The 13,405-nt window shown below is 37.8% G+C and overlaps 1 protein-coding gene across 1 annotated transcript in view; it reads right to left on the bottom strand.

Moving 5' to 3' along the window:
- Positions 1-13,405, bottom strand: part of KCNN2 (potassium calcium-activated channel subfamily N member 2) — a 183,189-nt gene that overhangs the window by 15,658 nt on the left and 154,126 nt on the right. Inside the window, exon 5 of the mRNA XM_079916639.1 lies at positions 10,324-10,434. Within this exon, the coding sequence (XP_079772765.1) occupies positions 10,324-10,434 (111 nt within the window). The remainder of the gene's footprint in view (positions 1-10,323; positions 10,435-13,405) is intronic.

The raw sequence follows: 13,405 nt of genomic DNA, 5'->3' as shown, positions 1-13,405 counted from the left end.
TTCCAAGCAGGATATAAAAGTTACACAGTAAATCCTCTAGAATTTCTGTTCACTTGTTAAGAGATAGGCAAGAAACAAAATTACATAATTACATATAATTACATAATAGTGTTCTTATTATGGATCTTATTGAGAATTCTTAACAGGATTGGAAACACCCACAGTGGACATTAATATGTATAATTATCCTTCATGGTACATCTAGCGACTTTAAATATTATGCCTGGGTTCTCAAAGTTTCTTTCCAAAATGAAAGTAGCCAGAGAGCCAAACTCCAAGATTTCTTTTTGGTTCAAACCTGAATGAATAGTAATAATAATATTATTTCCTAAAGCTTTAAGCATGTTAAACACATTGCGTCTGTAAGGTCATATGCTACGAATCGATTAAATAGCTGGTTCTGTCTTACTAAGCCTACTGATAAGTTATTGCTATTATGCTTTGATTTTGGAATCCTTAGATTATTTAGGTTACATGGACCTATTGGCCATTTTTGAATTGCAGAGTGCCATGTAAACTTTTGAAATTATATAGGACAATCCTCCATTAATGCTAGTGCCCAGTGAATTCTGTGTTCTACTTTCAAACATAGTATTTTATGTGGTTAATGTAGTCCCACAGAGAAATGATTTCTGTATAAAATTGTTCCTCAAACTTTGTACATGGTGGATAATTTTTCATGGACATTGTTCAGTTTAGTTAAAACACACACTGGAAGGCTTGGAAGGTTCCATTTCTTCCTGGAAGAATAATCTATCATTTAAAGAAAAGCAATGTCTGTGACCACTATTCCTGTTGACCATCAAAAAACTTCGATGTAGTGTTTCAGGGGATATTTTCATTTTTAATCTGTCATCTTAGTAACTATGTATGGCTTTTAGGTCCTTGTTTATTCTTGGTTATTATCCAGGAATTATTTTAGATTTTTTTCTTCAAAAATTCCATAAATAACCAAATGGAATCAATGTATAAAATAATAGAGAGAACCATAAAAGGGCTATTATTTTCATATGTTATATTGAGTATAATAACAGAATGGGAATCATAAACCAGAAATTTATGTTTGATTTAAATTTATGTTTGATTTTAATGCCATTTTAACATTTGCTTTGGTACTTAGTGACATTTTGCCTATAAAAATAGACCTGTCATCAAGCCTGCTCGAGTGTCTTTCTCAGACCTATTAGAGACCCTGTTCGCAAGAAATACTTCAAAGTAGCTGCGCTTTTAAGCAATAGTAGTGAGATAATAGAATTAATAAAGCATCATAAGCATGATGGAGAATGTGAATTTTGAAACTAGAACAGTACTTTTTACTGAAAAAGCTTTCTACCAACAATATGACTGACTCCTAATTCAACATCATCTACAGAGAGTTTATCAAATGTATACAAGAACTTACGACAGAAAAGCAGTAACATCAGAAAACCTGATGATTGGGGAAGTGAGTTCTAGTCCCAAGAACTAAAGGAAGGTCATCTAGATCCATAGATCTTTCCCGCCAAGCAGGTAGAAACAGAACTTTCATCTGATTTACTGAAGGAACAGCATTATAAAAGCTTAAAATTATCTGATCCCTGGAATATAGCAGTTAACTCAGAACCCTGACTACATTAGGTCCAAGTATATTTTTGTGAAATGAATACATTATTCCCAGGAAGAAGATGACAATAAATTCAGGATGGTCAAAGAGTATCTGTTAAGGGGACTTGTCCCCGTCTCCAAATCTTTGGGGAATAACAAGCAAAACCAGTGGTTCTCACTGTAGACGTTTTGTCCCTTTAGGAGACACGTGGCAAAGTCTAGAGGCAATTTTGTTGTCACAAGTTAGTTAGGGGAAGTGCTGCTGGCATCTAGCTTCTAGTGAGTGGAGGCCAAGGGTGCTGCTATACATGCTGCAATGCACAAGAAAGTCCCATACAACAAATACCCAGCCCAAAAGGCCAATAGTGCTGAGGTTGAGGGACCCTCAGCTAAAGTAGCTAAACTGTAAAATCAACCTGGAGTGTCTCCTGAAAGAAACTGGGAGACTTCTGTGATTCTCACATACATCCTCATCAAAAGCAGTATACAACAATGTTAAATGGTAGATTTTTTTAAATCAAAGCCCTTGTCTTTTCCAACTAACTGCTAAAATGTTTCAATAATAAAGATATGGAATATCAATATCCCAAGGTAAATGTAAAGAAATTACTTTTTTCCTTCTCAAAATAAAACATGGGGAAATCTGTCTAAATGTGCTAAGTTGTTTTTTTAAAAAGGTTTCATTATGTGGATTTTGTCACCAGTTTTTTTTTTCTATTGAAAAGATTTATCAATACATGGATATATATGGATTATACGCTGTTGTAAGGTATTTTTCTACATAGTATCTTAAGTGTGGCATTAACTTAATTCCTGTGAAAACATAATCTTCATGATAAAATTATCTGGATTATACAAGGGACTTTATGGAAGAGATTTTTTTTTTTTTGATATTGCACAACTTCTGATCCTTAAGATACACGAAACATGTGCTACAATTTTGGATTAGATGTGGACTAATAATGTAATGTGCACGTATTTTCGTTTCCTAGGTTATCTTTGAGGGTTACAAGAACCCCAACCTTCAACTCAGCTCTTTTACCTCTCTCCTTCCACCCTCTGTGTGCTTCCCTGTAACGTTTAGAAATGTTCACGAATTTAGAGAATGAATTCAGGAACTGAAGAAAATGAGAGAAACCTGTGTAAAGTAGAAGAAGACATTCCAAAGTGGTAAATCCAGGTTGAAAGCATGGTGGCAACTAAGTGTCTTTGATCATCTAGAATTGTGTGGACCTACTAACTGCAATGAAGTCTCAAAATAGTGTCTGATAGATAAGATGTAGAGTGAGTAAAAACACTACAATTAGAATGCTGCTTGAGACCTCTCTTGATTCTTTTATGGGTAAAGTATGACAACGTGTTTTGTTATTTCAATGGCAGACCGATCAGATTCCATGTTGAGGAGTGGTTATATAGTAAGATGACTGCTGTAAAATAATTTTGTTATTTTGGTGTCTCAAGTGACTATGAAGAGAGGCTAAAAATTTAGCGTGATACAAATCTTTTTCTTTGTACATGGGCTACCTAGCCTCTGGGTCTTGGCTTCCACGTTTGTATAATGGCTATGATCCTAGCACTTCACTCAGAAAGTTGTAAGGATGAAACAAGTGTGCCAGCCAGCGCTCTAAGGTGACATGCTTAAAGCAGTGGCTGGCACAGAGCGAGGGCTCTGTGAAACCTGTGATGACTGTTTTCTCCTGTCTGGATGCCATACCATTTTCAACATCTCTCTACCCCTACCTTGGGGTCCTAAAGGTAGTGGGGTTTTTTTTTTTGTCTTTGCAACCCCAGTCTTTACAACAGTGACTGTCTCACAGAAGCTCAGTAAAATATCAGTTGAATCACCTTCCCATACAATTTTTTATAATACACGGATGGTATATTCTTTCCTACTCAATCCAATATTGGTCTCCTCTTGCATGCTGCAAACTTAAATGTTAAGTATGCCTCTTTTAGCTTTATGTGGTTTATTTTTATACTTGAGTAAATACCAAGGTTTTCCAATTACTTCCTGACTGACCTAAAGTTAGGAAGAGTTTATTCTCAATGTGAAGAAATGGAACTGACTCCAAGAATGCCTTCACTTTAAACCATATCATTTCAGCTTCGGAGATCAAAGTAAAAACTATTATTGTCCAACACTGAAAGACAACAGGCGCCCCGGACAAGATGGCAGAGTAGAAGGACCTGAGCTCACCTCCTCTCACGAAAACACCAAAACCACAACTAACTGCTGAACGACCATCAATAAAAAAGGACTGGAACCTACCAAAAAAGATATTCTACTTCCAAAGACAAAGAGGAAGCCACAACAAGATGGTAAGAGGGGTGCATTTGCCATACAATCCCACTGGGTGGGTGACCCACAAAGTGGAAAATAATTATACTGCAGAGGTTCTCCCACAGAGGTTCTCCCACATAATCATATCACAGAGGTTCTGAGCCCCACATCAGGCTCCCCAGTCTGCAGGACTGGCATCAGGAGGAGGAGCCCCCCAGAGCATTTGGCTTTGAAGGTCAGTGGGACTTGATCGCAGGAACTCCACAGGACTGGGGGAAGCAGTGGGGGATGCACACAAGGTCTTGTGCACACCAAAACCCAGGGGAAAAAGCAGTGACTTCGTTTGAGCCTAGAGCAGACCTACCTGCTGCTCTTGGAGGGTCTCCTGGGGAGGTGGAGGGGCAGCTGTGGCTCACTGCAGGGAAAAGGACACTGGTGGCAGAGGTACTGGGGAGCACACATAGGTGAGAGCTGTCTTGGAGGCTGCCACTTTTGATGCCAAGACCTTGCCCCACCCAAAAGCCTGAAGGCTCCAGTGCTGGGACACTTTAGGGCAAGAACACAGCACCACCCAACAGCAGACAGGCTGCTTAAAAGCTTCCTGAGTGCACAGCTGCCTAAAACTACACCCCTTGATATGGCCCTGCCCACCAGAGGGACAAGACCCAGCACCACACACCAGTGGGAAGACACCGGAAGCAACAGGAACCATAATCCTGCAGCCTGTGGGACTGCAAACACAGACAGATAGACAAAATGAGATGTCAGACAAAGGAACAAGATAAAACCCCCAAAGACAACTAGGTTAAGTGGAGATAGGCAAGCTACTTGAAAAAGAATTCAGAATAATGATAGTAAAGATGATCCAAGATCATGGAAAAAGAGTGGAGGCACAAACCTAAAAGATACATAACAGGAAATGTTTAACAACGATCTAGATAAACAAAGAACAAATAACCAGAGATGAATAATACAATTACTAAAATGAAAAAATACATTAGAAGGAATCAGTAGCTGAATACATCAGGCAGAAGAACAGATAAGTGAGCTGGAAGACAGATGGTGGAAATCACTGCGTCAAAGCAGAATAAAGAAAAAGTAATGAAAAGAAATGAGGACAGTCTCAGAGACCTCAGGACAGCAGTAAATGCACCAACATTCACCTTATAGGGGTCCTAGGAGGAGAAGAGAGAGAGAAAGACCCTGAGAAAATATTTGAAGAGATAATAGCTGAAAACCTCCTTAACATAGGAAAGGAAACACTCACTGAAGTCCAGGAAGTGCAGAGGGTCCCATACAGGATAAACCCAAGGAGAAACACACCAAGACACATAGTAATTGAATTGACAAAAATTAAAGACAAAGAGAAACTATTAAAAGCAAGAAGGGAATCCCCATAAGGTTATCAGTTGATTTCTCCACAGAAACTCTGCAGGGAGTGTCATGATATATTCAAAGTGATGAAAGGGAAAAAGCTACAATCAAGAATATTCTATCCAGCAAGGCTCTCGTTCAGATTCAATGGAGACATGAAAAGCTTTGCAAACAAGCAAAAGCTAAGAGAATTCAGCACCACCAGACCAGCTTTACAACAAATGCTAAAAGAACTCTAGGTGGGAAAGAAAAGGACATAACTAGAAACAAGAAAATTACAAATGGGAAAGCTCATCAGTAAAGGCAAACGTACAGTAAAGGTAGGAAATAATCCACACACAAATATGATATCAAAACCAGCAAGTGTGAGAAGAGGAGAGTTCAAATGCAGGATACCGGAAATGCATTTGAAACTAAGAGACCAGCAACTTAAAACAATCTTATAGACTGCTATATCAAGACTTCATGGTACCCACAAACCAAAAACCTACAACAGATATACACACAAAAGAGAAAAAGGAATCCAAACACAACACTAAAGATAGTCATCAAATCAGAAGAGAAGAGAACAAAGGGGGAAAGGAAGAAAAAAGACCCATGAAAATAATCCCAAAACAATTAAGAAAATGGCAACAGGAACATACATATTGGTAATTACCTTAAATATATGGATTAGATGCTCCAAGCAAAAGACACAGACTGGCTGAATGGATACAAAAACAAGACCCATCTATATGCTGTCTACAAGAGACTCACTTCAGATCTAGGGACACATACAGACTGAAAGTGAGGGGATGGAAAAAGGTATTCCATGTAAATGGAAATCAAAAGAAAGCTGGAGTAGCAATTCTCGTATCAGACAAAATAGACTTTAAACTAAAAGACTCACAAGAGACAAGGAAGGACACTACATAATGATCAAGAGATCAATCCAAGAAGAAGATATAACAATTATAAATATATATGCACCCGATGTAGGAGCATCTCAGTACACAAGGAAAATGCTAACAGCCATAAAAGGAGAAATCGACAGTAACACAATAATAGTGGGGGACTTTAACACCCCACTTTCAGCAATGGACAGATCATCCAGACAGAAAATCATTAAGGAAGCACAGGTCTTAAATGACACATTATATCAGATAAACTTAATTGATATTTATAGAGCATTCCATCCAAAAAGAGCAGAATACACTTTCTTCTCAAGTGCTCATGGAACACTCTCCAGGATAGATCACATACTGGGCCATAAGCCCAGCATTGATAAATTCAAGAAAGCTGAAATCATAGCAAGCATCTTTTCCAACCACAATGCTATGAGATTAGAAATCAACTACAAGGAGGGGGGGAAAAAAAACTATAAAAAACACAAACACATGGAAGCTAAACAAGTGTTACTAAACAACCAGTGGATCACTTTAGAAATCAAAGAGGAAATGAAAAAAAAACCTAGAGACAAATTAAAACATGATGATCCAAAAGCTATGGGACACCTTTAACAGAGAAGTTTATAGCAATACAATCTTACCTCAGGAAGCAAGAAAAATCCCAAACTAACAACCTAACCTTACACCTAAAGCAACTAGAGAAAGAACAAACAAAACCCAAAGTTAGTAGAAGGAAAGAAATCATAAAGATCAGAGCAGAAATAAGTGAAATAGAAACAAAGAAAACAATAGCACAGATTAATAAAACTCAAAGCTGGTTCTTGGAAAAGATAAAGTTGATAAAGCTTTATTCAGACTCATCAAGAAAAAGAGAGAGAGGGCTCACATCAATAAATGAAATGATTGAAGTGAAAAAGGAGACATTATAATGGACACCAAAGAAATACAAAGGATCATAAGACTACTACAAGCAACTATATGCCAATAAAGTGGACAACCTGAAAGAAATGGAAAAATTCTTGGAAAGGTACAATCTTCCAAGACTGAACCAGGAAGCAACAGAAAATATGAACAGACCAGTCACAAGCACTGAAATTGAAAGTGTGATTAAAGAATGCCCAACAAATGAAAGTCCAGGACCAGATGGATTCACAGGCGAATTCTATCAAACATCTAGAGATGAGTTAACACCTATCCTTTTGAACCTATTTTGAAAAATTGCAGAAGGAACACTTCCAAACTCATTCTATGAGGCCATAATCACCCTGATACCAGACAAAGATGCCACAAAATAAGAAACTTACAGGCCAGTATCACTGATGAACATACATGCAAAAATCCTCAACAAAATACTAGCAAACTGAATCCAACAGTACATTAAAAGGATCATACACCCATGATCAAGAGGGATTTATCCCAGGGATGCAAGGATTTTTCAATATTTGCAAATCAATCAGTGTGATACACCACATTAACAAACAGAAGAATAAAAACCAAATGATCATCTCAGTAAATGCAGAAAAAGCTTTTGACAAAATTCAACACCCATTTATGATAAAAACTCACCAAAGTCACCAGAAAGTGTGTAGAGAGGGAATATACCTCAACATAGGGGCCATATATGACAAACCTACAGTTAATATCATACCCAATGGTGAAAAGCTGAAAGCATTTCCTCTAAGATCAGGAATAAGACAAGCGTGTCCACTCTCACCACTTTAATTCAACATAGTTTTGGAAGTCCTAGCCATAGCAATTAGAGAATAAAAAGAAATTAAAGGAATCCAAACTGGAAAAGAAGTAAACATGATATGACATGACACTATACACAGAAAATCCTAAGGATGATACCAGAAGACCATCAATGAATTTGGTAAAGTTTCAGGTTACAAAATTAATACACAGAAATCTCTTGCATTCCTATACACTAACAAACAACTGAAGGTCAGAAAGAGAAATTAAGGAAACAATCCCATTAACCATTGCATCAAAAAGAATAAAATACCTAGGAGAAACCTACCTAAGGAGGTAAAAAGCCTGTACTCAGAAAACTATAAGACACTGATGAAAGAAATTGAAGAGGACACAAACAGCTGCAAAAATATACCATGTACCTGGATTGGAAGAATCAATTACTGTCAAAATGACTATACTACCCAAGGTAATCTACAGACTCAATGCAATCCCTTTTAAATTCCCAATTTTCTGCAGTTCTAGAACAAAAAGTCTTAAAATTTGTTTGGAAACACAAAAGAACCTGAATAGCCACAGCAATCTTGAGAAAGAAAAATGGAGCCAGTGGAATCAGGCTTCCTGACTTCAGACTACTACAAAGCTACAGTAATCAAGACAGTATGGTACTGGCACAAAAACAGAAATATAGATCAACAGAACAGGATAGAAAGCCCAGAAATAAACCCACACACCTATGTTCAATTAATCTACAATAAGGAGACAAGAATATACAATAGAGAAAAGACAGTCTCTTCAATAAGTGATGCTGGGAAAACTGGACAGCTACATGTAAAAGACTGAAATTAGAACTTTCTGTAACACTGTACACAAAAATAAGCTCAAAATGGATTAGAGACCTAAATGTAAGACCAAATACCATAAAACTCTTCCAGGAAAGTGTAGAACACTCCTTGACAAAAATTGCAGCAATATCTCTTAGGATCCACCTCCTAGAGTACTGAAAATGAAAACAAGATAAACAAATGGACCAAATTACACTTAAAAGCTTTTTCACAGCAAAGGAAACCATAAACAAAACGAAAAGACAACACACAGAATGGGAGAAAATATTTGCAAATGATGCGACTGACAAAGGTCTTAATCTCCAACATATACAAACAGCTCATACAACTCAACAAAAAGCCAATCCAAAAATGGGCAGAAGACCTAAGTAGACATTCCTCCAAAGAAGACATACAGATGGCCAGGAGGCACAGGAAAAGATACTCAACATCACTAAGTATTAGAGAAATGCAAATCAAAACTACAATGAGTTATCACACCAGTCAGAATGGGCATCATCAGAAAATCTACAAACAACAAATGCTGGAGACAGTGTGGAGGAAAGGGAACCCTCCTACACTGTTGGTGAGAATGTGAATTGGTGCAGCTACTTTGGAGAACAGTATGGAAGTTCCTTAAAAAGCTAAAAATAGAGCTATCATAAGATCCAGCAATCCCACTCCTAGGCATATATCTGGAGAAAACCATGGTTCGAAAGGATACATGCACCCCAATGTTCATTTCAGCCCTGTTTACGATAGCCAAGACATGGAAGCAACCTAAATGTCCATCTACAGACGAATGGATAAAGATGATGTGGGGGCTTCCCTGGTGGCGCAGTGGTTGAGAGTCCACCTGCCGATGCAGGGGACTCGGGTTTGTGCTCCGGTCCGGGAAGGTCCCACATGCCGTGGAGCGGCTGGGCCCGTGAGCCATGGCCACTGAGCCTGCGCGTCCGGAGCCTGTGCTCCGCAACGGGAGAGGCCACAACAGTGAGAGGCCCGCGTACCGCAAAAAAAAAAAAAAAAATGATGATGTGGTACATATATACAATGAAATATTATTCAGCCATAAGAAAGAATGAAATAATGCCATTTGCAGCAACATGGATGGACCTAGAGATTCTCATACTAAGTGAAGTAAGTCAAAGACAAATACCATAGATGTCCCATACGTGGAATATAAAAAAATGATACAAATGAATTTTTTTTTTTTTTTTTTTTTTTGCGTTACACGTCCCCTGCATTGGCAGGTGGACTCTCAACCACTGCGCCACCAGGGAAGCCCCCATACAAATGAATTTATGTACAAAACAGAAACAGACTCACAGACTTCGAAAACAAACTTATGGTTACCAAAGGGGAAAGGGGTGGGAGGGGATAAATTAAGGGTTTGGGATTAACATATACATACTACTATGTATAAAACAGATAAACAACAAGGACCTACTGTATAGCACAGGGAACTCTACTCATTATTCTGTAATAACCTATGTGGGAAAAGAATCTGAAAAAGAATAGGTATATGTGTATGTATAACTAAATCACTATGCTGAACACCTGAAACTAACACAACATTGTAAATCAACTATGTACTCCAACATAAAATAAAATGAAAATTTAAACCAAAGAAAGAAAAAACACTAATATTCCCCTGGGAGATACAAGGGTGGTAACTTACTCTTTTTGTCAGTTGAGTGTCCATCATGAAGTTGTGCACGTGCTTTTCTGCTTTGGTAAGTTCCAGCTTCCTTGCGACCACAGCTACCACCAGGGCTGTGCAACCAGCACCCTGAAAACCAGGAGAGAAAAGAACCCTGAAGAGTTATTATTTTTGGTCTCAAGCACATTAAACAATGTTTTGTACTAAGTACATTACTACAGTTTTTAATCTTCAGATAGTTATCAGTGTCTTCCATCAATATGACAGAAACTGCATGGCCAATACGAACAAGTAACATGCCTTTAGCTTGATGGTAAAAAACTTAAAATAGGTGAACTAAGAACAAATATGTTTGTATCAAACACATTTTAATCAAAAGAAATAAATGGTAAAACAGCAACTTGCTGAATTTTCAGGGACTTAAAAACAGAGCAAATCAGTTATACATGGATATACAAATTAGTGATTAGCATAAATGCACAGAGAGGAAATAATTATTCTCTAAAAATAATATTCTATAATCTTCTGTGAAGATAAGACCAGCAGGTCTTCAGGGCAATCAACTGTGAAAAGCCAGGGATGGAAATTGATGCATTATGTGTACAACTTCAAACGTGTTCACATGCAGAACAGAAAGGATCACAGTGATCTGAACCTGGACAACAGACATACGTGAAGTGCTGAAGGTCAGGGATAACAGCCTTACTGTTCCAGAGGTTTACCAGCATGAAGAAAGGAATGGGCTACCTTTATTTTGAAAAACTCAACAGTGGTCCTTTTATGAATTATAGGCTATTGTGCTGATCTCTTAGGAAGAGTCGTGTGACACTGCATGGTGCCCCAGAGATTAAAGCCTTCCTGCTCCATGATCAAGGTGCATGCATTCCAAGTTGTGAGGTATGGGGTCTTCTTGGTTGAAAGACCAGTGACTACATGCAGGGTCAGGAGGCAAGGCTGGGGCACCTACAGGAGGGTCCAGGCGAGGAAGTCCAGATCTCCAGACAGAATCTCAACCTTGGGAGGACCACAGAGAATCAAGATTGCCTAGCCATCTCAGTAGGCAGACAACGAGCCACAGGGCACAGGCAGGACCCACAGAATAGGGCCGCAAACAATGAGACTTTACAATATATGGGGATCTTTCAACAGACTGGAATCCTTTTAAACTACTTTTAAATAGCATCCCTTTTATGTTAGCTAAGATGATTAGGATGCTCACTGTATAGCCATCCAAGAGTCTCAAATTCGCACAAGGTAACCTGGTTTTCCTCATTCCCAATAGGTCTCAAAATCATGAGTTATATCTAAGTTTGAGGGAATGGTTATTACTTATAGCATTTCCCTAATATATTATGAATATATTTTTATATCTATAATATTTAAAGACAATATGATATTTAAACAAGCAAGTCAGAAACTTGTATACATAATTTGCTCCTAATTTTATTTTTTAAAAGGAATTCATATTTGTGAAGCAAAGAAATAAGCCCAGCTGTGAAAAGAGCATCTCTCTCAGTGGTTGGAATACCAGTAAGTTATTTAGTTCTTTGTGCTTTCCCGAAGAGTCCACATTTTCTACAATGAATACATATTACTTATACAAACAAATGCTTACACATTTCAAAAATGACAACAGTTTGTAGTTTAAGAAAACGTCTAACCTAACCTTTACATATCTTTATTAACCTTAAAAATACTCAATCTAGGAAAATGATCTTTCTTCGTACTTACTTTTGTTTTATTAAATAATTAATTATAATCATCTCCATTTGAATTGATAAATGTAATTCAGCCATTCAGTTACTAACCAAAGAAGGAATTTTTGGTCTCACTGAATGAGTTGTTGCAACAAATCTGGCAGGAGGGACAAGACTGAGGAGAAAGGGAGAAAATAAATACACTTGCCCTGTCTTGCTACAACCGGATAATTACAATCATAGAAACATGGCCTTATTAGTAAGTTGATACTGTTTAAATATAATATTTCCAGAGGGTTTAAATATCCCCTTCCACCTAGCTCTATGGAGAAATCAGTATCCTCAGAAATGAAGTGGTACTGATGATAGGATCAGAGAAAGAAGCCAGAAGGTATTAGACCTACCTGGTTTAACCTTCAGATTTTGGAGATGAGGCAATTAAGGCAGAGTAAGTGATTATTCAATTATGAACTCAGAGTAGCATTGGTATATTTCCCACCCTTTACCTCATCTCATAATACTTTTCTGTATATGTAAGATCACATATATTCTTACTTGTGGTCACTTCCATATTCATGACACAATATGAAGCACTGTATTTCAAAGCAAAACAAATACTCTTAGAGTATGAATGTTTAAAAATTGAGGAATATGGTTACCAAAATAAGGCAAAACATTATTCTTATTTTATAACTGGTGCAACTTTTAAATCAGTGTTTTTTAAACTTAAATGTGACTAGAATCTTTTAAAGCTCTCCATGTGATTCCAACACAAAGTCACTGCTTTAAGTGAAGGATGATATGGAAAGGAAATGGCAAACTCCATCACTTACTTTCTCATTTAAACACGAGGTAAAGGTTCTTACCAGAGTCATTTCACTTATGAAGACATTCTGATAAACAAGGAGCATAAAGGAAGAGGACAGAGAGGACAAGGTCAGAAATGTATGGGCTGTGTGATAGCTATCTTGATATTTTGGGCTGTGTACAGACAATGAAAGCAAGTGATTTTTATGGCTGGATACCAATGAAAGAAAAGAATGGCCTTTGGAAGCATCTACACCTATTATGTTGACTTTCAGACACGTGCCGCAAAATCTAAATAAGTTACAGTATACTGATGAGAGGCTAGCCTGAATTGGTGGAAGGAATCAGTGGCCACCCAGGCTAGCCTTCTGTACCTACCCACAGTGTGATGGCATTTGTTTGACAGAAACGGGATCACCTGTTGTATGTAGGCTCCCAGGCATTCCTCGATCAGTGAGCCAAGGGAAAGTCAAGAGCTTTTTAATAAGCAGCAGATATAAAAATCTGAGGGGCTTCTACCACTGGAGAGATAGCTATAAGTGGCAGTTGGCACTATAAGCTGAATATTGTTCTCCTTTGGCAGGAGGCCACTGCTG

Source organism: Stenella coeruleoalba, assembly GCF_951394435.1.
Source record: "Stenella coeruleoalba genome assembly, chromosome: 3".
Taxonomy (NCBI): Eukaryota; Metazoa; Chordata; class Mammalia; order Artiodactyla; family Delphinidae; genus Stenella; species Stenella coeruleoalba.
Note: the sequence above shows the minus strand (reverse complement) of the source record. Positions and strands in the feature narration are given on the sequence as shown.